The sequence below is a fragment of the Mus musculus genome, chromosome 17 (genome assembly GCF_000001635.26).
Source record: "Mus musculus strain C57BL/6J chromosome 17, GRCm38.p6 C57BL/6J".
NCBI classification, from domain to species: domain Eukaryota; kingdom Metazoa; phylum Chordata; class Mammalia; order Rodentia; family Muridae; genus Mus; species Mus musculus.
In genome coordinates this window covers 27,713,344-27,735,185 of record NC_000083.6, presented here as the reverse complement: position 1 = coordinate 27,735,185, position 21,842 = coordinate 27,713,344, and the positions used below count along the sequence as shown (strand labels likewise).

At 53.6% G+C, this 21,842-nt stretch overlaps 1 protein-coding gene across 5 annotated transcripts; it reads left to right on the top strand.

Moving 5' to 3' along the window:
• The first annotated feature begins 4,182 nt into the window (after window positions 1–4,182).
• Spdef (SAM pointed domain containing ets transcription factor) lies at window positions 4,183–20,740 on the top strand. Of its 5 annotated transcripts, none has more exons than NM_001357728.1 (7): window positions 4,183–5,136; window positions 6,502–6,633; window positions 14,790–15,221; window positions 16,965–17,162; window positions 17,721–17,768; window positions 17,871–18,017; window positions 20,140–20,740. In NM_001357728.1, exons 3-7 carry the CDS (start codon window positions 14,816–14,818, stop codon window positions 20,316–20,318), a joined length of 978 nt encoding a protein of 325 aa, NP_001344657.1. In that variant the 5' UTR covers window positions 4,183–5,136; window positions 6,502–6,633; window positions 14,790–14,815; the 3' UTR covers window positions 20,319–20,740. The 5 variants fall into 5 exon arrangements, with proteins under 5 accessions (NP_001344657.1, XP_006524443.1, XP_006524442.1 ...); XM_006524380.4 differs by lacking the exon at window positions 4,183–5,136 and adding an exon at window positions 6,169–6,187; XM_006524379.4 differs by lacking the exon at window positions 4,183–5,136 and adding an exon at window positions 6,201–6,344.
• Window positions 20,741–21,842: the final 1,102 nt, after the last annotated feature.

Genomic DNA, 21,842 nt, shown 5'->3' with positions numbered 1-21,842 from the left:
GCCCGCCCGCACCCTTTGACGCAGAGTGCCAGTGTTTATCATCTGTTTCCACAGCAAGAACACCAGCTCCCCGGGAGAGCGAGGCTGGGGTCCTTCCTCACTGCTGCGGCCCCTGGAACTTGGCGTGTAGTAGATGCTCAATAAACATTTGCAGAAGGTGCGGCTGGGGGACCAGGCACGAAGCAGGTCTCTGTGGCTGAGGAAGTTCCGAGGAGGAAGGAAGTTGTTCTCCCCACCTGGCACCTGTGGAGGAACCCTGGCCAGAGGGAGTGGGGTTGGGGGTGGAGCAGAGGGATGCTAGAGACAGCGGTGGAAGTAGATGTACAGGTACAGGGGTGTGTACCTGGCAGTGACAAACAAGGTTTGTGTGTGTGTGTGAGATTGGGAGCCTTTCGGGGTGGACAGCCCAGGTGCTCTTTCCCAGGAACCCACCCCGCCCCCAACACACACACACACACACACACACACACACACACACACACACACCCTAGGTAGTCCCTGGGCCCAGGTGGAAGGCTGAGCTCACACAAAGGGCAGCTGTCCCTGGAGTTTAGGGGGAAGCTTGGGGCTTTGATAAGGTGGGTAAATTTCAAAGGGGCTGCTGGAGGTGGGGGCAGGGCTACTGATAGCAGTACCTTAGCTGCCAGCAGTCCTTCCACCGCAGTGGTGGCCTCCTGGCCCAGCCCCTCTAAAGGAGCAAAACAGGCTTGATTGTATTCTTATCGGCCCTGTGGTTTTGTAAGGCCCAGCAGGCGGGCTGGCCCTGCGTCAGTAGGGGAAAGGCAGTAGCCAGCTCTCCCAGTGAGGGCGTGAAGCAGGCCACCACCTCCACCCCCTGCGGAGGCCTGGGGTCTCCCTGGTGCTGGGGCAGGGAAGGGGGAGCAACTGATACCCATCGCAAGCAGGGAGGCCCTGGAGGTGGCTAAGAGTTGGCTCTGTTCCATGCCAGCCTCTCCATCTCTTAGCTACCCAGCTCCCTGCCTCAGTTTCCTCTCTGAAGATCAATAGGAAGCCTGTGACAGTAGCATCACTTCAAAGGGACCCTGGAGACCGTTGAAGATGCTTATCTAAGTGCTCGGAGGTATTGATGCAGCAGCTAGCCCACAGCCATGGTCTAGCCTGGACAACCTGGTTCACCAGTGGCCGGGGCAAGGTGGTACAATGAGCTCTCACCCTGTCTTCTCCATTTGGGTGCTTGAAGTCACCTGCAAATGCTGACTAACCCTTTGATGCTCAACCTCAGAGACCCAAGCAGGTCCCTACCTCCTCAGCCCGCTACTCCCTGGCTTGCCTACCCCGCATATTCAGGCACAAACAAAACTCCCTGTGGATATTCTTCTTTGCTGTTAGCATCCAGGACTTGGAGGCAGTGCCTGTGAGCAGCCAGGACCTGGAGGCAATGCCTGGGCTGAGGGAGCTCGATGCCCTGTGTGGAGTGAAGAGATTCATGGAGGACCAAGTCAGGTCTGGGGCAGCTGTGCTTCCTAACACGGGTTACCAAGAGACAAGGATGCTGTCTGTGTGTCTGTATGCACATGTGTGCAAATGTCCTGTTTGTTTGCCCCCAGTCCCAACAGGTCCATAAGCTTCCCTTGGCTTAGAGCTCATCTCTGACTGCAGGCTTGCCGGGCGAGGACCCCTGAGGATCACCCTGTCAGATGCCACCTTAGGTGAAGTAGGCAGTGCTACTGGTTGTGTGGGAGAAGACACACAAAGCACAGGGTGGATGGCCAAGCCTAGACACAGGGAACAGTAGCCGTCCCCATGGGATGTCTCAAGGTGTGCTTGAAGACTAAAGAAGGGTGTCCACGTGTTAGAGAGATGATGGGCCTGGGGACCTGGATCCTGGACAGGACAAGGACAGGCATTATGGTGTCTTGTAACTGGTCACAGAACCAGGAGTCCCCAAAATGGCTACCCTTGGACCAGTTACTGAGGACTGTTTTGTGCCCTCTGAGGCAAACACAGACAGATTTTGCTGCTAGGCCAGGCACAGAGGAACACATGGCAATCTGGAATAAGCAAGGGACCAGAATACCTAGGACGGGAGGGGACATGCCCCAGGTACTAAAACAGCTACTTTCGGGGCCATTCCTGGTCCCCTACCCAGGCACAGCCTAAGGCTTGCCCTGCCACTTCTCAGCCTTGACCCTGGGCCAGCCAGTAACCTCTGTCTGGCACCTGTGAATGAGCCACATGGACAGTGACACACACACACACACACACACACACACACACACACACACACGCACTGTGTGACAGGCTTACTGGCATCAGTTGCCTGATGTGCTGAGTCAGCACTCCTGGGAGCACAAGCTAGGGTCTGGGTTCAGATCTCAGGCTCTCTGTGCGTTCTTAGGCCTATTGCCCAGCCTCTCTGGGACCAGGATATCTGTATCTCCTGCATCCACTGGATAGTGTCTAGAGTCTCAACTAGGCTTCCCAATCATCGATCATCCCTGTCTTCCCTCATGATCCCAACCAGGTAAAGACCTCGGCTCCTCACATGTCGACAGAAGGAGCCCCACACCTCCAGTGTTCTGCCTTCTTGAAACCAGAGCCTGGGACTGGGGGATGTGGCAATCCCATCCCTCAAGGGTTGGAATAAACCCAGGTTATCACAACCTGAAGTTCCTCAGAAAACCAAACATAGAAGCGATGAAATTCTATGAGATAAGACAGAAAACAAGCCAGGAAGGCAGCTGTCCTCTAACAGACAGACAGGCAGACCTTCCCCCGATGTGTACACAACCTTCACTCACAGAGCACCTGGGACCCACCGCCATTTGAGCAGCATTGCTGACACCAGCTCTGGACCTCCATGCCTTGGCTGGCTGGCAGCCAGAGTGTCACGGTGAGGAAGGTGTGCCAGCCAGCTGCCCTAGACCTTGCCATTCTGGGTTTGATGATGCTCCAGTTGCCCAAGGGGAGTCAGCAGCGGGTGGCTATACTGGGAAGAGTTCTAGGACAGCCAGGGCTACACAGAGAATCCCTGCCTCAAACAAACAAAGCAAAACAGACAGACAAAACCCAAAACAATAAAATAGAATGAAGAGGCCTTGTGGTGGCTCAGAGTAAGTCCCAGGCTTCCACACAGTGGACGGAGAGGACAGGCTCCCACTGACTTTCACACATGTTCCATGGCACATGTGGGTCTCCTCCTGAACCCCCCCCCCATACACACAAACACACATACACATGCGAGTGCACACACACAATTGTAATAATAAACCAGGGATTCTAGTGCACGCCTTTAATCTCAGCACTCAGGAGGCAGGAGCAAGCAGCTCTCTGTGAGTTCGAGGGCAGCCTGGTCTACATAGAGTTTCAGGAAACCAGCTGCACAATGAGATCCGCCACCCGCATCTCACAAAAACAAAGATCAAGGAGTGTACCTTCCATTTGTCTCTGTTCTTCTTGATTTTTTTTTTTTAAGATTTATCTATTTTATGTTTGTGAGTACACTGTCACTGTCTTTAGACACCCCAGAAGAGGGCATTGGATCCCATTACAGATGGTTGTGAGCCACAATGTGGTTGCTGGGAATTGAACTCAGGACCTCTGGAAGAGCAGGCAGTGTCTTAACCGCTAAGCCATCTCTCCAGCCCCTTGTTCTTCAACATCATGAAGGCTCGCAGGGCCTTCAAGGGACTGAATAATAGTTCTAAGACAGTCCCACAGCGGGACATCCTGGGTCCTACATGTGCAGGGGTAGAAGGGTCAAGTATGACCTCCAGCAGCCCCGAGGGATGGACAGAGAGGGTAGGCTCTAGCACCATGGTTCCTCTGCTGCAGTGGCCAAAGGTCAGAGAGGGACCTGTCTCAGTGAGCAGGGCCAGCAGGCCTGATGCCCTCAAAGGCCCGGGAAAGGGACCTGAGAATAGGTCTCAGTGGGTGGAGGGCCACGGATGGTCAGGAAACTGAGCATTTGAATTTGAATCTACCATAGCCGTGTCCTTGATTGACATTTTAAGTGTTCCTAAGAAGTGGGCATAGCACTGTCTTTCCTGGAGGGGAAAGAAGAGGGTCCTGCTTTGGGGGGTGGGGTAGTGATCATTAATTTCTGTTTCCCAGTGACTCAAAATGAATGGGGTCCTTTTTTTGTTGTTGTTTTTTGGTGTTTTTTTTGTTTTGTTCTTTTTTTTTTTTTTTTTTTTTTTTTTTTTGAGACAGGGTTTCTCTGTGTGGCCCTGGCTGTCCTGGAACTCACTCTGTAGACCAGGCTGGCCTCAAACTCAGAAATCCACCTGCCTCTGCCTCCCGAGTGCTGGGATTAAAAGTGTGTGCCACCACCGGAATGGGGTCCTTTAAAACAGGGTTTTATGTAGTTCAGGCTGGCCTTCACCTGGATATGTAGGCAAGGTTGACCTCGGACTACTCCACCTCCTGAATACTCGCTCATGTTAAGGGAGCTCAACTGAGCCACATCCCTGCATGTATTTTTGGATGTATTAAACCCAAAATAGGTGCCTGGACATCACACTGGGCAATCAAGATAGAAGAAGAGTCCCTGGCACCCCTGGCATCATGATCGTACCTAGCTGCAAGGGAGTCTGGATAGTATTCACTCCAGGCAGCCACATGCCCAGCTAAAAATCACCAGCTAGGGAGGCAGGGTGTGTACACACAAGCTCTATTTCAGGACACTTTGGAACATGCAGTAAGCTCCAGCTTTTATCCCTAGCCTCTCAAAACAGACATCAAAAGCAACCCAGAACTGTTTATTCAGAAAAGGAAGGGAATGGGCCTGGGGCCACTAGCTTTCCCTAGCACACATCCAGGAAGGCACATTTGGGCAGCAGCTGAGTACTAATGTATCAGAGCACTGAGCTGGGAACACCATTGTCTGGGAGAGTGGAGACAAGAGAGAATGTAGAGCAGGGGACAGGAAGGTTAAGGAGTTACGGGAAACATAGAAGCCTTTTGCTTCCTGGCCTTGGAGGACCAATGTTCTAGGGATCAAGTGGTTAGTTGCCGCCATTTCTAAACTGAATTACTGCCTCACGGCATCTCTGCTGCCTTTCTCATAGGCTGAGTCTGAAAACTCTTCATCAAATGACTAGTGAACGCAACAGATGTGTCCTGGGCTGCGTAGTCAGCCCAGCCTGCTGTGGGAAGACATTAATGTGGGTCAAGGTAAGAGGATAACCCTGAATGTCAGGTGGCTTTCCCCAAGCCCATGCTATGGGAGGTCACGTGATTACTTTTGGAGTTGGAAGGCTGCAGTGAACACTTTGGGGGCTGGAGAGAGAACTCAGCAGTTAAGAGCTCTGGCTGCTCTTGCAGAGGACCAAGGTTCAGTTCCCAGCACCCACAAGGCAGCTCACAACTGCCTATAATTCCACTTCCAGGGGAATCCAATGCCTTCTCTTCTGAAACACACACACACACACACACACACTAAAATACTTTTTAAAATTTAAAACCTATGATAGTCAGGTGTGGTGACACCTGTCTGTAATCCCAGCACTTAGGAAGGCAGAGGCAAGTGGGGCTCTATGCCTTCTGGGCCATCCCAGACTCCATGGTGAGACCCCCCCGTGATTCAGCTGACAGGACGAGAGCTGCATTCGGGGGTGATTATGTCAGGGTGCATTCAGCTCTGCTCTGGGACCTGAGAAGAAGCCAGAGCATTCTGTTTGTTGCTTCCTGAGTACGTGAAGGAGCCTGGGGACCTGGGCCAATGGACAATGCCACCTCCAGGAAGTCTTCACTGATTCCCCTGCACCACCTCCAGGAAGCCCTCACTGATTCCCCTGCACCACCTCCAGGAAGCCCTCACTGATTCCCCTGCACCACCTCCAGGAAGCCCTCACTGATTCCCCTGCACCACCTCCAGGAAGCCCTCACTGATTCCCCTGCACCACCTCCAGGAAGCCCTCACTGATTGCCCTGCACCACCTCCAGGAAGCCTCACTGACTCCCTTGGCCTGTCTTGATCTCCAAAGGAGCGAGTGGCCCTGAACTGTCACTGCTACTGCTAATTTGGTCCCGTCCTGGGATGATCCCTCTGAGTCCAGATCCTGGTCTCACTGACGTGTTCTTTATGCCTTATGAGCGTGCTGGCAATGGTCATTTAAAGGAGGGAGGGCCCGAATCCTCCTTCCCTCAGGAGGCAAGGCCCTCAAGGGTTAACCAGGAGCTGCCTGCGGTCTGAGGTAGGCAGGGAAGGAGCGTATTTGTTCAGGTAAATAAGGAAGGATTACTTATAATGGGAAAGCTGGCGGGCTAACTCTGCATCTTACCCCTGACTTCCTTCCAGCACATTCCTGCAGTCCCTCTGCCTTCCGTCCATCTGTCCGCTCTGCCTCCCACACCTAGCACCCCAGCCCGCTGCTGCCCCGGTGAGAACCCCCAGCTTGGGCCTTGTCATGGTGCCAGCAGGTGGCCCTGAGCTTCTGACAGGGGCCTGCCTATAGACCTGCAGGCCTGAGGCCTCAGACTCACACTCAAGGGGCAAGAGGCCCTGGTGGCCCACCTAAGAGCCACCTCTGTCCCCAGCCCTGCTGGCCCCACTGATGTCTGACTGAGACCCAGCAGTGACCCTGAGCTGCCTGCCCACTGCCTCCTCCTGGTCCCTGAGGTTGGCTCTGCCGAGGACGGACGACTCTTCTGACAGCAGGCGGCTAACGGGTGAGTGTGGTAGGAGCCAGCACGCCCTTCCGTGGGGTTCCCTGTCACCTGTGGGAGGCTGGTGGCTGACACAGAGTGGAGACGTGCTTTGCAAGCTTGTGTTCCCGACACCAGGAACTCTGACACTTGAGTCCTGTTCTTTCCATATGCTGCCAGATCCCTTGTTGGGTCAGATCCAGAGCCTATGGGACACCCCTTCTTTCTGGGGGCCCCATGTCCATGGGCCTGGCACAGAGCCCCTCCTACACAGGTTGAGGGGAAAATAGCCATGTGGATGTCTAGCTAGCTCCCCTGGGGCCGGGTCAGCTCTGCCCTGAAGGTGAAACCCAGGCAGACCACAGGCCACTGCCACCTGGGCTGCTCTGCCAGAGGGAAGGAGCAAGTGTCTTCTGGCTTGGCCTCCATGGACAGACAGAGGCTCACGACATGGACAAAAGCAAGAGAGACAGGTGGAGAGCCCAGGAAAGTGGCAGAGCAGGGTAGCACAGACTAGCAGTCTGGAGGGGGGGCACCACAGAGTAAACATAGGCACTGGATAAGCAAGAGGGGCCATATCTTTTGTCTGGACACACAAAGAAAACCATGTGTGTGTGAATGTGTGTGTGTATGTGTGTGTGTGAATGTGTGTATGTGTGTGAATGTGTGTATGTGTGTGTATGCATGAATGTGTATGTGTGTGAATGTGTGTGAATGTATGTATGTGTATGTATGTGTGTATGTGTGTGTTTGTATGTGTATATGTGTGTATGTGTGTGTACATGTGTTCTTGTGTATATGTGTGTATATATGTGTGTATGTATATATGTGTGTGCATATGTATGGGGTGGTGTCATGAGGCACTCAGTTCTCTTCTTTTGTCTATTTTTATTTTATTTTGGGGGGGGTGTTTATTCAGAGGATGGTCTTATTCACTATGTAGACCAGACTGGCCTCTAGCTCATTATGTAAACCAGGCTAGTCTCCAGCTCACAGATCTGCCTGACTCTGTCTTGGTTGCTGGGATTAAAGGTATATGCCATAGTGGCTGGCCTTTGAGACAGGTTGTGTGTCTCTGAGGTGTTTGAGGCCCAGCACTTAGTCTCATGGTCCATGCTGGTCTTAAATTCACATTATCCCTCACCCAGAAGGGACCATTTCTGCTTATTTGGGTCTTTAAAATCTGCATCAAGCAGGGTGTGGTGGCGCATGCCTTTAATCCCAGCACTTGGGAGGCAGAGGCAGGGAGATTTCTGAGTTCGAGGCCAGCCTGGTCTACAAAGTGAGTTCCAGGACAGCCAGGGCTACAGAGAAACCCTGTCTCGAAAAAAACAAAAAAGAACAAAACAAAACAACAACAACAAAATCTGCATTGAGAGTGTGTGTGCAGGGCTAGGGCTGTTTACGTAGAGGTTAGAGGACAGCTTGTTGCCTGGAGTCCTTCGGAGACCCACCTGCCTCTGCCCCCTGAACATGCCCAGTTGCTGTTCCTTGCTTTCTCTCATGAAGGTCCTGGGCACTGAGCGCAGGCTCAGGCTTGGTGACAACTGCCTTCACCTGCTGAGCAAAGGCACTGGCCACCAAGGCTCTCATTTCCAAGGCTTGTCAGATTCCTGTAGTGAGGAAAGATGCAAGGGGAGTGGGGAGGGACGATAGGGTGGGTGCCCCCGAGGCTGCCTGAGCTATGGGGGGGCAGGGGCAGACCTCCCTGCCTCTACTCCCAGAAGGATCCAGAAGCCCCGATACAGGCACAGCCCTCCATAGCTGACCCCTTCTCCCTGGCCGAGACAGACTCAGCTCATTTCCTGTCCCCACCCCCATCCCCAAGCAAACAGCTTCCAGACAACCCCCAATAAAGGTGCAGCACTCCATACCAGCTGTTCCCCTGAGTAACAAGGTAAACAGGCCCCAGGGATCTCCCCCCTCACCCCCCTCCCCTCAGGTAGAGGGCACAGCATGCAGGTACTGCCCAACGTGTGGACAGTTCTGGTAAGCTGAGCTTCTTCTGCCTCAGGAGGAGTACCCCATTCCGTCCCAGCGTACAGGGCTGGGAGGCTGAGGAAGGGCAGGGATGGGTCTGGGAGCCAGGCTGTGAGTTGTCCAGGTATGTTGCATGCCCAGAGATGAACACTCTGTTCATGCAAGTTTTACCTGTCACCTATGCTCCAAAGGACCTTGTGAGTCAGGTGGGACTTCCCTGTCACCCTGACCTGAAACAAAGGGGCTACACCCTATGGATGTCCAGTGGCTTCTAAGCGATAGGCCCGGCAGGAAACAGACACAGGCGAATCTATGCTGACTGGCTTACTGTGGCCTGGGCAGAACTCAGAAAGGGTCAGTTTCAGCTGGCCAGAAGACCCGAGCTGGGCCTACAGAGCAAGATGGGGTGAATTTGTAGCTCCTGGTCTGTTGAATGAGAAGGTTAGCAGAGATTGTCTCCTCAGTCGAGGGAGGCATCACAACGGGGACACGCGGGGATGAGACATTGTGGAGGAGTTGGTTGAATGCTGGTTGGATGTAACAGCTTGTTTCCTAGGCTTGTGAGGGCACACACTGAGCAGGAATCCCTGCCTCTGGCTTCCAACAGAAAGTATGGAGCTGTGGAGGAGGCCAGTAACCAGGATAGACCTGGATAGGATGGGGGAGGGGCAGGGAGCCTAGCGTCCCCCCTCAAACCTCTTTCACTTGGTCAGAACCACTGCCTTTCCCCCCTCATCCTTCCCTCCTCTCCTTTCCTCTTCTCTCTCCAGTTTCCCCCTTCACGGGTTCCCGGTGCACATTCAAGCACGCTCCGCCACTACTCTGGGAGCTGATGTCTCCGCTCAGTACTCCAGGCCCTTTGAGCCAGGCCACCCACCACAGTTTAACAAACAGCACAAACTGTCCCAGAAGAAACCTTGAGCTGCGACCAGGAGGCGGGGCTTAGCTCTGGCCTGGGACGTTCCCCTCGCCTGCCCCAGAGCCCCCACAGGCAGCTGAGCAGGTAGAACAGCTCTTCTCAGAGCAAATCCTGGCACCATAGCCCTGGGCCCTTGCTGACATTTAAAGCTCTTGGGCTCCAACCACCCGCTAGAGCTCTCCCACCGTTCATTCTGATCACTCCTGGCCAGCCAGTGACATCACCAGCAGCAGGGGCCCTGGGACAATGCTCTCCCAGCACAAAACAAAAAACCAATGAGACACCCTCCCCTGCCCCGGGCTCTTCCAAATTGGAGGCACCCCTAGCCTCCCACCCAAGGCTGAGATGTCGCAAAGGAACTTCCTAGCTGGGGTTCAGGATGTGGCTGTGACAGAGGTCAGGATGGGGGGGGTCTCTTCTCACGGGCAGCAAGAGGCCCGCCTCCCGGCCCCGCATGAGTGCACATCTCTAAGGGCACTTCCTGTCTTGGAATGGGTCTTGAGTCCCTGCCTCCTCATTCCTCCTGTCCTAGGCTCCCTGGACAGTGAGAGGCCATTGAATCCTGAGCCTGCGGTCAGATGTGGAAGGTGTGTCTGCTAGACCGGGAGTGTGGCCACATAGACCCCAAGAATTCCCTGAGTAAAGGGGCTTCCCGGGGAGGCGGGGCCTCACACACAGGAGACCAAGTGAATATGTAAACTGCAGCTTCTGGAAAGTTCTGAAAGCCAGGCAAAATTGATAGGGTGGCTATAGATTCTCGTTAAGCCCCAGGCTCACCCAGGCTGGGGGTTTGCTGGCAGTAACTGCCATCAGAGGGGAGCCTTTCAGAACCTGTGGATACAAATTCTGGGGACAATTGGAGACCCTCAGCTGTGTCTCTCCACTCACCCACTTCTCTCTCATTTGTTTTAAAAAGACAAAGTCCCGCGTAGCCCAAGCCAGCCACAGGCTACACTGGGGGGAGTAGGTGGTTGGTTGTGAAGTGAGGCTGGGACTCTGAGCACTGAATGGCCGGCAGTGAGGAGGCCTGAGTCTAGTTCTCCTGAAGACTGATGTGAGGGGTGAGGCTACTGGATCCCAGGAAGGCGGGGCCTGAAGAGATGGCGAGGAAGCTGTAACCTTGGGGCTCCCTAGAACCTAGACTGGCCTGGCTCTCTCCAAGGTGCTGACCAGCTGGTGGGTATTGGGGTGCAGGTGGAAAGGACATACCCATTCTTGCAGGGCTCTTCACCAGGTCTAGCCTTGCCCCATATTCTGTCTCTAGCCTATTTAAGGGATGCAGAGGTTGGGAGGGCTTAGGAGTAGCCAGTGGCCAAGGCCACTAGAGACTGGCAGGGGGTGGGGGTTACAGGAGCTGATTCTGTCACCCTTCCATACTTGATGTCCTTTAGTGCTACTTCCACTGGGTCTGAAGCTGGACCCTGGACTCTGGGCCACTGATATTGGGCCTCAAGATTGGGGACAGGAGCTAAGGCATTTTATATGCTACCCCACTATCCCTAGGAAGTTGGGGTCTGGAAGAAGGAACCCAATAGGATACAGAGGACGGGGCTCACAACACACGGCTGCCAGACATTTCATGAGTGCCTCATGGGCAACTTCACTCGCTGAGGATGAAGTGCTGGCTGTAAACAAAGGACACAGGAGACAAAGGTGACCCTGGAGGGAACAGAGTATCAAGAAACAGCTGTACCCAGTCTCCACCATTGGTCCCTCTGTGCTCTCTACTCACTTACCTCCCTGGGGGACAGAAGGGACTGAGAGATTGACTCCAAGCTATGAAGCCCTATCCACTAACTCTCTGATGTGGCTCTGCCCCCTGGCTTGCCCTGCACCAGCTGTTACCAAGCCTTTTGTCTGGAGAGGTAACCAGGGCTGCTGGGGCAAGAGCAAGACAGACCCCACTGAGACTTAATCCAGACATGTGGCTTTACCCCTGAGATCAGCTCGAAGTTTGGAGACCGCAGGCATCACTCGGGAGACTGCAGCCATTGGGCAGTTGAGAGGGACAGGGATGGTGGCCTGTGGCCAACACATGAGGTCCTTGAAGACCTTAGGCTCACTACAGAGTAGTGACTTCAATGTCAGGAGATCTCTGGCTAGGTCCTGGCTCTTCGGTGTGTCTCTGGGTCCTTCTCAGCCACGCCCTGAGCTTCAGCCTTACCCACGTCCTCGGAGACCCCTGGCTGATGGCTTTTTGAGGATGTAGTCAGACTAAGCTGCCAGTCACCGGTGGGTCATCAGAAAGGGAGACAGCAGAAGGGATCTTTGGGGTGGGGCTTAGGGAACCTGGGATGAGGAAGAAAGGCATCTTGGGAAAGAGGACAATAACACAAGGGAGAAAGCTGTGATTATGCCTCCCTGCAAGGAACAAGGCAAGAGATCCCAGCTTTATCAAAACCTGGATATGAGGAGACCATGCTGACTGGTAGTCCTGGTTCAAACCCTACCACTAATCACCGCATAGCTCCTATGCAAGACCGAGGATGAAACCCAGGGCTCTGTGTGTGTGCACACTGAGCGAACACTACCAACTGAGCCACATCCCAGCCCACGGACAAGGCAGGCAGTGGGAGCCATGCGTGCCAGGTTCTTGAGCAGAGGAGTCGGGTAAAAAGTTGATGAGAGGAGACAAACGTGGTAGTGCTTGGAGTGAGCAGCCAGAAGCAGAAGATGAACCTTGGAAGATGAAGGGACCCAGTCATGAGGTGGGCTAGACACCTAAAAGGAGAAAAGTGGCCAGAGCAGGTGCCTTAACAAGATGGCGGTCCAAGGAACAGAGTCTACACACAGCCAGGTTACAGTCTCCTGAGCCTGGCCATCTGCATCTCTGAGATGAGACACTCGAGTTCACGTAGCTCAGGCTGTGGGTAGCTGTCCTAGCTAGAGTTACTACTGCTATGAGGAAACACCATGACCAAAGCAACCTGGAGAGAAGTGTTTATTGGCTTCCACTTCCACCTAGCTGTTCATCAAAAAAGTCAGGACAGGAACTCAAACAGGGCAGGAACCTAGAGGCAGGAGCTGATGTAGAGGCCATGGAAGGGTGGGGCTTACCAGCTTGCTCCTCATGGCTTGCTCAGCCTGCATTCTTACAGAACCCAAGACTACCAGCCCAGGGGTGGCACCACCCACAATCAGCTGGGCCCTCCCCTATTAATCACTAGTTCAGAAAATACTCAACCAGATGTGGTGGTGATGCCTTTAGTCCCAGCACTCAGGAGGCAGAAGCAGACAGATCTCTGAGTTCGAGGTCAACCTGGTCTACGAAGAGAGTTCCAAGACAGTCAGGACTTTATACAGCGAAATCCTTTTTCTTTTCTTTTCTTTTTTTTTTTTTAAACTTTATTTATTTAATGTATGAGTGCTCTGCTGCATATGCATCCGCCCGACTGAAGAGGGCATCATATATCCCCCTATAGATGGTTGCGAGCCACCATGTGGTGGCTGAGAATTGAACTCATGACCACTGGAAGAACAGCCTGTGCTCTTAACTGCTGAGCCATCTCACCAGCCCCGAGAAACCCTGTCTTGAAATACCAAAACAAAAAACCAAAAGGAAACAGAAAACCTCTTCAGGCTACAGGCATTTTCTCACTTGAAGATTCCTCCTCTCAGTGACTTCAGCTTGTGTCAGCTCGACATGACCATCTGGCACAGTGTATGTGTGGGCATCCTGGCATGACAGAGTCTGCACTCTCTGTGACACCCTCTTCTCCTGCCCTAGTCCAGCTGCTGCTGTGAGAGACCAGAGGTGCAGCCAGCCCCCCATCCCCAGTCCAGCCACCAGGTCCCAGGGAGCAGCCTTTGTGTCTGCTGCATAGTTATTCAGTCAAGGGAGCTCTGGGCACTGGGAAGCAGAGCAAGGGGGAGCTGGGAAGGGGGACAGGTGTTTCTGCAGGGGAAGGGTCCAGAAGACTTCTTTACGTTTTGACTGCCCCATTGGTAAAATAGGGGTAAGAAGAAAGTTTGGGATGCCTTCCCTAGGGAGCGCATGGATACCAGGGCTGTGAAGCCTACTCAGCAAATGCGGTAGGGATGAAGTATTACATAGTACCTGGGCCAGCACTGGCCCAGATGGCCCCTCTTGCAACATTGCCTGGACCCCAGCACCCGTCTCCCCTCCCACCTGTGACTAAGGCCAGGCAAACATAAGGCCACAGAGAATCAAGTCCTCCTGCCTCTTGGAAAAGCTAGAGGCTGGGCATGGGGCCCAGGGAGCTGGCAGAGACTGTCCTAACGTGGCAGGCATGGGGCCATTGGGGATGTGGACGGGGCAGGAGGCCATTGTGAGGTGGAGGAGGAGGGATGGAAACTGGGGGAAGACTCTCCTTGGGTGGGGCCACCACCTGGGGTATAGGGTGTGGGCATAGGCCAGGGTGGGGACAGAACAGGCTATGGAAGCTGCCTTGGTAAATACCAAGGTCCCGTGGAGTGTGCGTGCGCGTGCACACACACACACACACACACACACATATTTGCACAAAAGGACTTGAATCAATCCAGACCCAACCCCGACCCCTGTCCACCCCACCCACCCAAACCTATTCTTCCTTGTCGCTTAGAGTTCTTTGAAAGGAAAGGCTGGACCTAGAGGCAACACATTTGGCTTTCTCTCTCCTGTGGGGCCTGCTGGGCAGCGCTGAAGGGTGGGAAAAACTGGGCACTAAGCAAGAGGAGGTGGGTGCTGAGCAAGTGTGTGTGTGTGTGTGTGTGTGTGTGTGTGTGTGTGTGTGTATGTGTGTGCGTGCGCGCACTGATCAAGGAGGGGGTGGGGACTGAGCAAGCAGTGGGTGGGGACAGCCAAAATTCACCTCAACTCTATCAAGTCTTGCTAGTCCAAGAGAACAGGAAGCTGTTTCCTGGATTGTAGGGCATTTTCCAACAGGTTAGCTGTGGCCCTTGAAAAGACACAAGGGTTTTTCCAGACTGGGCCTTTTTCCTTTGCCACACCCACCCAGGTGCCAAAAGCCAGCTACACGGTGGGTCCTACAGGGTAACTGGAGATGGGAAATGCAAGAGGCAGGAGGACCAGATCGTTCAGGCCAGCCAGTGCTACCCACATAAGACTTATAAAGGAAATGTGTGCCTCCCACCTGCCCACACGTCCACCTCATTGTCTTTTCCAGTCAGGGCCACATTCACTGCCCAGTGACCCGGAAGCCCCCTGGCCTCTCTCCAACCCATTGCCTGCTGAGTCCCGAGTCCTATAACCAGCTTAGTGGTCCCCCACAGAGCCGGGACAGCCATCAGACCTATTTTCCTTCTCTGATTTCTGCAGAAGCAGCCCCAAGCCTCCACCGCAGCATGGGCAGTGCCAGCCCAGGCCTGAGCAACGTGTCCCCCGGTTGCCTGCTACTGTTCCCAGATGTGGCACCACGAACAGGGACGGAGAAGGCAGCATCAGGAGCAATGGGCCCTGAGAAGCAGGAATGGAGTCCTAGTCCACCCGCCACCCCTGAGCAGGGCCTGTCTGCTTTCTACCTCTCTTACTTTAACATGTATCCCGACGATAGCAGCTGGGTCGCCAAAGTCCCCGAGGCCCGTGCCGGGGAGGACCACCCGGAGGAGCCCGAGCAGTGTCCCGTCATTGACAGCCAGGCCTCTGGGAGCACGTTGGATGAGCACTCGCTAGAGCAGGTGCAATCGATGGTTGTGGGCGAGGTCCTGAAAGATATTGAGACGGCCTGCAAGCTTCTGAACATCACAGCAGGTGAGACCGTCCCTGCCGCCTCCGCCCCGGGGGCCTCTGCCCGCCCAGGGATACAGGCAGGGTGGAGATCTGCTAGATGGACTCTGATCGCCTTGGATAGCCCAGGACACACAACAGCTGGAGTCAGAGGCCATGCCTAACCACGCCTGCCCCGGGGCCCTCTCTTAGTGGATAAAGGGCACTCAGTGTCTGCTCCCATCTGGCTCCCCACCTTCTCTGGGACTCAGCTCCCCTCTTCTGTCACTCACTCTATCCTAACCACGTGGTCTCCCTGCTTTTCCCATAGCGCCTGCTAGTCCTGCAATCTAGGATGCTTTCCCACACATAGATACCTATTTCGCCTTTCCCTGGCATTCTCTGGTCTGAGTTGGCAACCTGTCTGTGAGACCTCTGATCAGCTGCTGAGATTGGCTCCCACGGCTCACCTCTCGCCTCCCCCTTTTTCTTGTTCTTGTGGTATGATTGCTATCTGGAGGTCTGGGACTTGGTTTCTTCCTACCTCACTTCCTACCTAGATGGCACTGGACATAATAGATGCTCAATAAATGGCCACTGACTGACTTCACCTGCTTGGCGCCCTCCCTGCACAGGGACTGGGAGAGAAAGCAATGAACAGGACACAGGCTCTGTGTGTGGAGCTGGGACAACTGGATCATAAAGAAGCAGCTGAATGTGGCCCTCTGATGTGGTCAACTGATGAGGAAGGGACACCAAGGAATAGATGTGTGTGTGTGTGTGTATCCATGTACATTCGTGCCTGATCTGGGGGGGGGGTGTATCATGGGGTCAGAGGTGCAGGTGAAATTACTGTGGGCCAGGAAGTCCTGGCCTCCATCCTATAGTTCCCTGTGAGGAAGCCCCCCCACCCAGTCTGCTAGATGTTCCCAGGTGGTGTCCCCATTCAAGGCAGCTCCTACCCACATCTCTCCTCTACTTTCCCACACTCCAGAAGGCTCTCCCATGAGGAAGAGGCGCTTCCTCCAGCTCCAGGGTGAGGCGGGTGTGCTCTCTGAACAATGGGGACAGAAACAAATTGAATTGACCTCGGGAAGAAAGAAAATGGCCTCGAGATGTGGGAGCAGTGTAGCTTGCAGGTCACTAAGCTGGGACACTGGCTGGAACCAGACTTCACCTGGCGGCCACACTGCCACTGTGACCCAGGCTGGTTCTAGCCTTGTGCCCTGCTAGGCTCCCCTGAGAGCTTTTTCCCAGGGGCCCACATCACTGGTGACTTCCTCCTCCAGCTTTAGCTGACCCAATAACCGCTGGGGCAGCTGCTAAGAATCTAGCTATTTCCTAAGCACTGGGCAAGGATTGGACCCCCTCCTGTGTGCTCCGGTCTCTTCCTCTCTAAAATTCCAGGGCAGAGCGGTTCCTGGGTGGGTTTTCTCCTCGAGAAGTCTGTGGAAAGCAAAAGTGTCCAGCAAAAAAAGCATTTATGTTTCTGGCTGAGTGTAACTGTTCTCCTTAGAGCTGGGATCTCCGGAAAGGCCCATTAGGGGGCAGGAGAGACATGGAGATGTGATGGGTTACCAAGGCAACAAGCTTGGTTTAGGGTCTTTCCCTCTCACTTCCTTTTTGGTGGAGTGTGCCTTCATGGGCTTCTCAAGGCTTTAGACATTCCCACCCTGAGGAGTGCATGGCCCCAGGCAACAAAACCTCATGGGTGTCCCATCCCACAGACGGCCACCTTTGGGGCAGTGCCCACCAGCAGCCTTGAACTAGTGTGTATCTCTTGTCCAGACCCTGGGGACTGGAGCCCTGGTAACGTGCAGAAGTGGCTTTTATGGACAGAACACCAGTACCGGCTGCCTCCAGCAGGCAAGGCCTTCCAGGAGCTGGGCGGTAAGGAGCTGTGCGCCATGTCCGAGGAACAGTTCCGTCAGCGTGCACCCTTGGGTGGGGATGTACTGCATGCCCACCTGGACATCTGGAAGTCAGGTGAGACACGGTAAACTGGGCTAGCCTTGAATTTGCATCAGTCAGTCTGCCTCTCCCCTCCCCCCATGTGGAGCAGCATGGGAGGAGAGAAGGGACTCTCCCAGATTGTCCTGCCTTCTGACCCTGAGTCCTGGCCCCCCTGTGCTTCACACGACAGCACTGTTGCTGTCTTTGGCTGTTGATGCTGGTGATGGCTTGGGGTTTTTCTTTTGTTTTGCTTGTTTTTTTCCTCTTTGGAATTTTGGAGGATTCTGTGCTTGCTCATTGGGTCGAGGCCCTTTCCCTTAGAGGTCTGAGATGAATGGGAGACAGATGCACTCAGGTGACTCTCTGAGTGGTCAGTCTCCCGTGCCAGTGGTTATGACGTGAGCAGAAGGACTCTGTCCCTGGCTGATGGCCTAGGGGTGGGCGGAAGCAGTGGGCAGTTGGAGACCTGATGAGACTGCCAGGCCACAGATTCAAGGCTCCCTTGCCCATTTCACAGTGAGGAGCGGTCTGCCCCACAGCTGTGGGTGGGGACCTCTGCTGGGTCGCCAACCTCCCCATTTTGTTCCACAGCGGCCTGGATGAAGGAGAGGACCTCGCCTGGGACCCTTCACTACTGCGGTGAGTAGGGCCAGCGCAGGAAGGCCTGGAGGGGCTGAGGGAGGCTACCCTGAGAAGTGCGTAGTCGCAGGTGCCATACATCCTGCCCGCTCTGGCTTCCAGCCTCCACCAGCGAGGAGGGCTGGACGGATGGTGAGGTGGACTCGTCGTGCTCCGGGCAGCCCATTCACCTGTGGCAGTTCCTGAAAGAACTGCTGCTCAAGCCCCACAGCTATGGCCGCTTCATCCGCTGGCTCAACAAGGAGAAAGGTAGAATCGGCTGGGGCTCCGTTCTCCAGGGCGGGGAGGGGTTGGCAGGAGACTTGACCTTTGTTAGGAGGGATTAGAGAGAGAGAGAAGGTAGGGCCTCGGGGCCGTAGGGGCGGGGCTCTGAGTGCCGAGAGGGGAGGGGCTACTCGGAGGCGTGGTTTCCATGTGAAACGCAACGAAGGAGGGTTTCTGTAGGGCAGAAATCCAGCTAGGAGCATGAGCAGTGCTGGAGTAGGGGGCATGGGTGGACCTACAACTGAGGCTGGGTAGGAAAGTGGCGCCACCCGGAAGGGGGCACAGGGTAGGGGTGTGGCCTAGATCGACTTCACCTTCACCCTGTGCCAACTGTGCCACTCAAGAGATCCACACTCCTTCAGCACCAAGGTTTTTGAGGTTTAGGATACTGTTTGTGTCCTCCTCAGCCTCTGCGCCAGACTCTGCCCTGGTAGTGAGACTCCATCGGCCCCACACAGTACTGGAACATAGCACTGATTTAAGGTTATTAGCTGAGAGTGGGAAAACACTCCGCTTCAAGCAGGGCATAGTGGCTTTAAGGTCAGCGCTGGGGAGGCAGAGGCTGGCGGTGAATTTTATGCCACTCACCCCAGTCTACACAAAGAGACCTTGTCAAAAACAAACAAACAAACAAAAAACAGGACTGGAGAGATGTCTCGGTTGTTAGGGTATTTTTGGTCTTGCAGAGGACCAAGATTCAGTTCCCAGCACCACGTGGCTGCTAGGACTTCCTCTGACTCCAGCAGCAGAGATCTTTTGACCTGGCAAGCACCAGGCAAACACTTACAGACATGCAAACAAAACACTCATACCCATGAGATAATAAAATACATCTTTAAAAACCCCTGAAAACATCGTGTCTTGAGGGCCAGTGAGACAGCTCTATGAGGACAGACAGGCAGGCATGAAGAACTGACGTTGATTCCTGGAGGATGGAAAGGAAACGAGTCTTGCAAATTGCCCTCCGCTCTCCACATGCATGCACACCCAGGACCTATCTGCTGACATGCATTCACATAACCACGAATAAAGTAAAAGAGAATAAAAAATTAACAAGAGCTCCAACCTAAAGAATCCCATGTCCATCAGAAGTACAAATATGTGAGCCCTAATTATAAGATTAAACATTCTAGGTCTGGAGTCAAAAATGTTTAAAAACAACTGGATTTCACTTTAATGATGTAGGTTGCCTGACCTTAATCCCAATTTCTCAAACGATCCCCAATACAAACTCTTCAGAATACCATTGTAGATGTCTGGCCCAGAAAAGCTTGTCAAATATTCCCAAATCCTAAAACTCCAAACTCTGACACAGTTCTGATCCAAAATTTCAGATTAGAGATGCACAACCTGCCTTTGATATAAGACTGTACACAAGTTATAATTTCAACCAGTAAGAAAAGTAAAAATTAGCTGGGTGTGGTGGCTCACGCCTTTAATCCCACCACTTGGGAGGCAGAGGCAGGCGAATTTCTGAGTTCGAGACCAGCCTGGTTTACAGAGTGAGTTCCAGGACCGCAAGGGCTATACAGAGAAACCCTGTCCAGGAAAAAAAAAAAAAAGGAAAAATTAAATCAAATATATTTGCTAACATCAGGTGTCATGATGGCACATGCCTTTAATCCCAGCACTCCAGAACAGTCAAGGTTATGTCGAGAGACTGTGTCTTGAAAGAAAAAAGAAAGAAAGAAAGAAAGAAAGAGAGAGAGAGAAAGAAAAAAAGAAAGAAAGAAAGAGAAAAAGAAAAAGAGAGAAAGAGAGAGGGGGGAGAGAGAAAGATGAGAAAGATGAAAGAGAGAGAAAGACAGAGAGAGAGAGGAAGAAAGACGAGAGAGAAAGACAAAGAGAGAAAAAGAGAGGAAGAAAGAGAGAGAAACAGAGAGAGGGGGAGAGAGAAAGATGAGAGAGAAAGAAAGAGAGAGAAAGACGAGAGAGAGAGAGAGAAAGAAGAGAGAGAGAGAGAGAGAGAGAGAGAGAGAGAGAGAGAGGTTTGTTAAGTCCCTTGCCTGCTCCAGCATCTGTCACTTTGCTTTCCCCCAAACCAATCTGTTGATCTCCTCTCTCTTCTTCTCCTCCCACCCTCCCTCCTTCCTTCCCCCCTCCCCAGGCATCTTCAAAATTGAGGACTCAGCACAGGTGGCCCGACTGTGGGGTGTGCGCAAGAACCGGCCAGCCATGAACTATGATAAACTAAGCCGCTCCATCCGCCAGTATTACAAGAAGGGCATCATTCGTAAACCCGACATCTCTCAGCGCCTTGTCTACCAATTTGTGCATCCAGTCTGAGAGCCACAGAGACCAGAGGCCTACAACCTGCCCCAGGCAGCCACTCTCTGGTTGGCCTGGTCCTCTCTGCTCACTCTGAATTCAGGGGCTGCTGGTATCCCAGAACCCAAGGTCCCAGATAGACAGCCACTGATCTAGGGATACACATGAGCTCTCTGGGTCATACACAGGCCCCAGGAAGATCGAGGGAGCTAGGATTGTTCACAAACGGAACCGGGCTTGGACTGTGGAATTCCTGGGGGAACCACCTACAGCACACAGGGACTGGACCAAGTCAGCTCACCGGACAGTGATGTCACTGGTCTCTGCTCCTGCCACAATCCTGTACCATATCTGGCATGGTGCTAAGAGATGTCTGTACCCTGCGTTGGGAAGCCAGGGGTGCCCTGGGGATGGATAATAAAGACGTAAGATAACTGTTAGGTCCTCCAGTGTCTGGCTATGCATGGCACAGACTGGAGGCCAGCAGCAGTCAAGGGTGGCTGGGGTTCCAAGTGCTTAGGGTGGTGACCACAGGGAAGCCTACCCAGGCAAGTGACATGGAGCCAAGCCTGAGAGGAAACAGGAGCTGTCTGGTAGATGTCATGGAAGAGGCAGAGGGTTCTCCAGGACAAAGTGGATAGTCTAGATAGATGCTTCATCCTCCTCACCAGCCATGGCTGACATAGGAGGTGGGCCAGGCTGAAGAGCGAGCGTCCATACACAGACCCAAAGTAAGGAAGGCAGCCTCTCTGTCTGCTCTGCGAGAGGACAGCACTTGCTGGCATGTGTGCCCAGGTGTGCCCAGGTATGCCAGGGGTCTGGCTCTCCTGCAAGAGGATTTGCTTAGCTATCTAAGAAAGCTGAACCACATAGTGGATTGTGGGAGATAGTCGGTGATTCATAGCCTTTGGGACAGTGGCGTTGTAAGGCTCTAAGGATTTACAGCTTCTGCCTCCCTCTCCCCAACCCCCAAGACTTCACAAGGTCTATTCATAGACTTGTGAGTCCCTCACCTGGGCAAGAAAGCCGCTGGAGTGTGAGGAGCAGAACGAGCCTGGGTGTGGAGCTCCCAGACAGCTTGCCCATTCTCCAGCCCAACACAGCTGCGCCACACTTCCCGGGTTTATTTACCCTAATCAAGCATCCTGAGGACGTGCTATGGCCAGCCCTCTGCCCTTTGTCGTTGCCCTCAACAAAATCATGAAGTCCAGGCCACCTCCCTGTTCAGCATGTGTTACCTCAGAGGTCCAGAATGGCTGAGCACTTAGCTCACAGTCAAACCCCTATGGATGGCAAGACCAGGAACTCACCCATCCTGCCCCAGGGACAGGATTCGCCCTACCTTTCCTTCCCAAATGGTTCAGCATCTCTTGCCCCACAGCTCATACGTTCTGAGGCCAGACTTCTCTGAGAAAGGACAGGGAGCCAGCACCATCTAGAACACCCCGGGGGGTGTGTGTGTGTTATTGCTTTTGTTGTTTTGTTTTGTTTTGTTTTTGTTTTATTTGAGATAGGGTTTCTCTGTGTAGCACTGACTGTTCT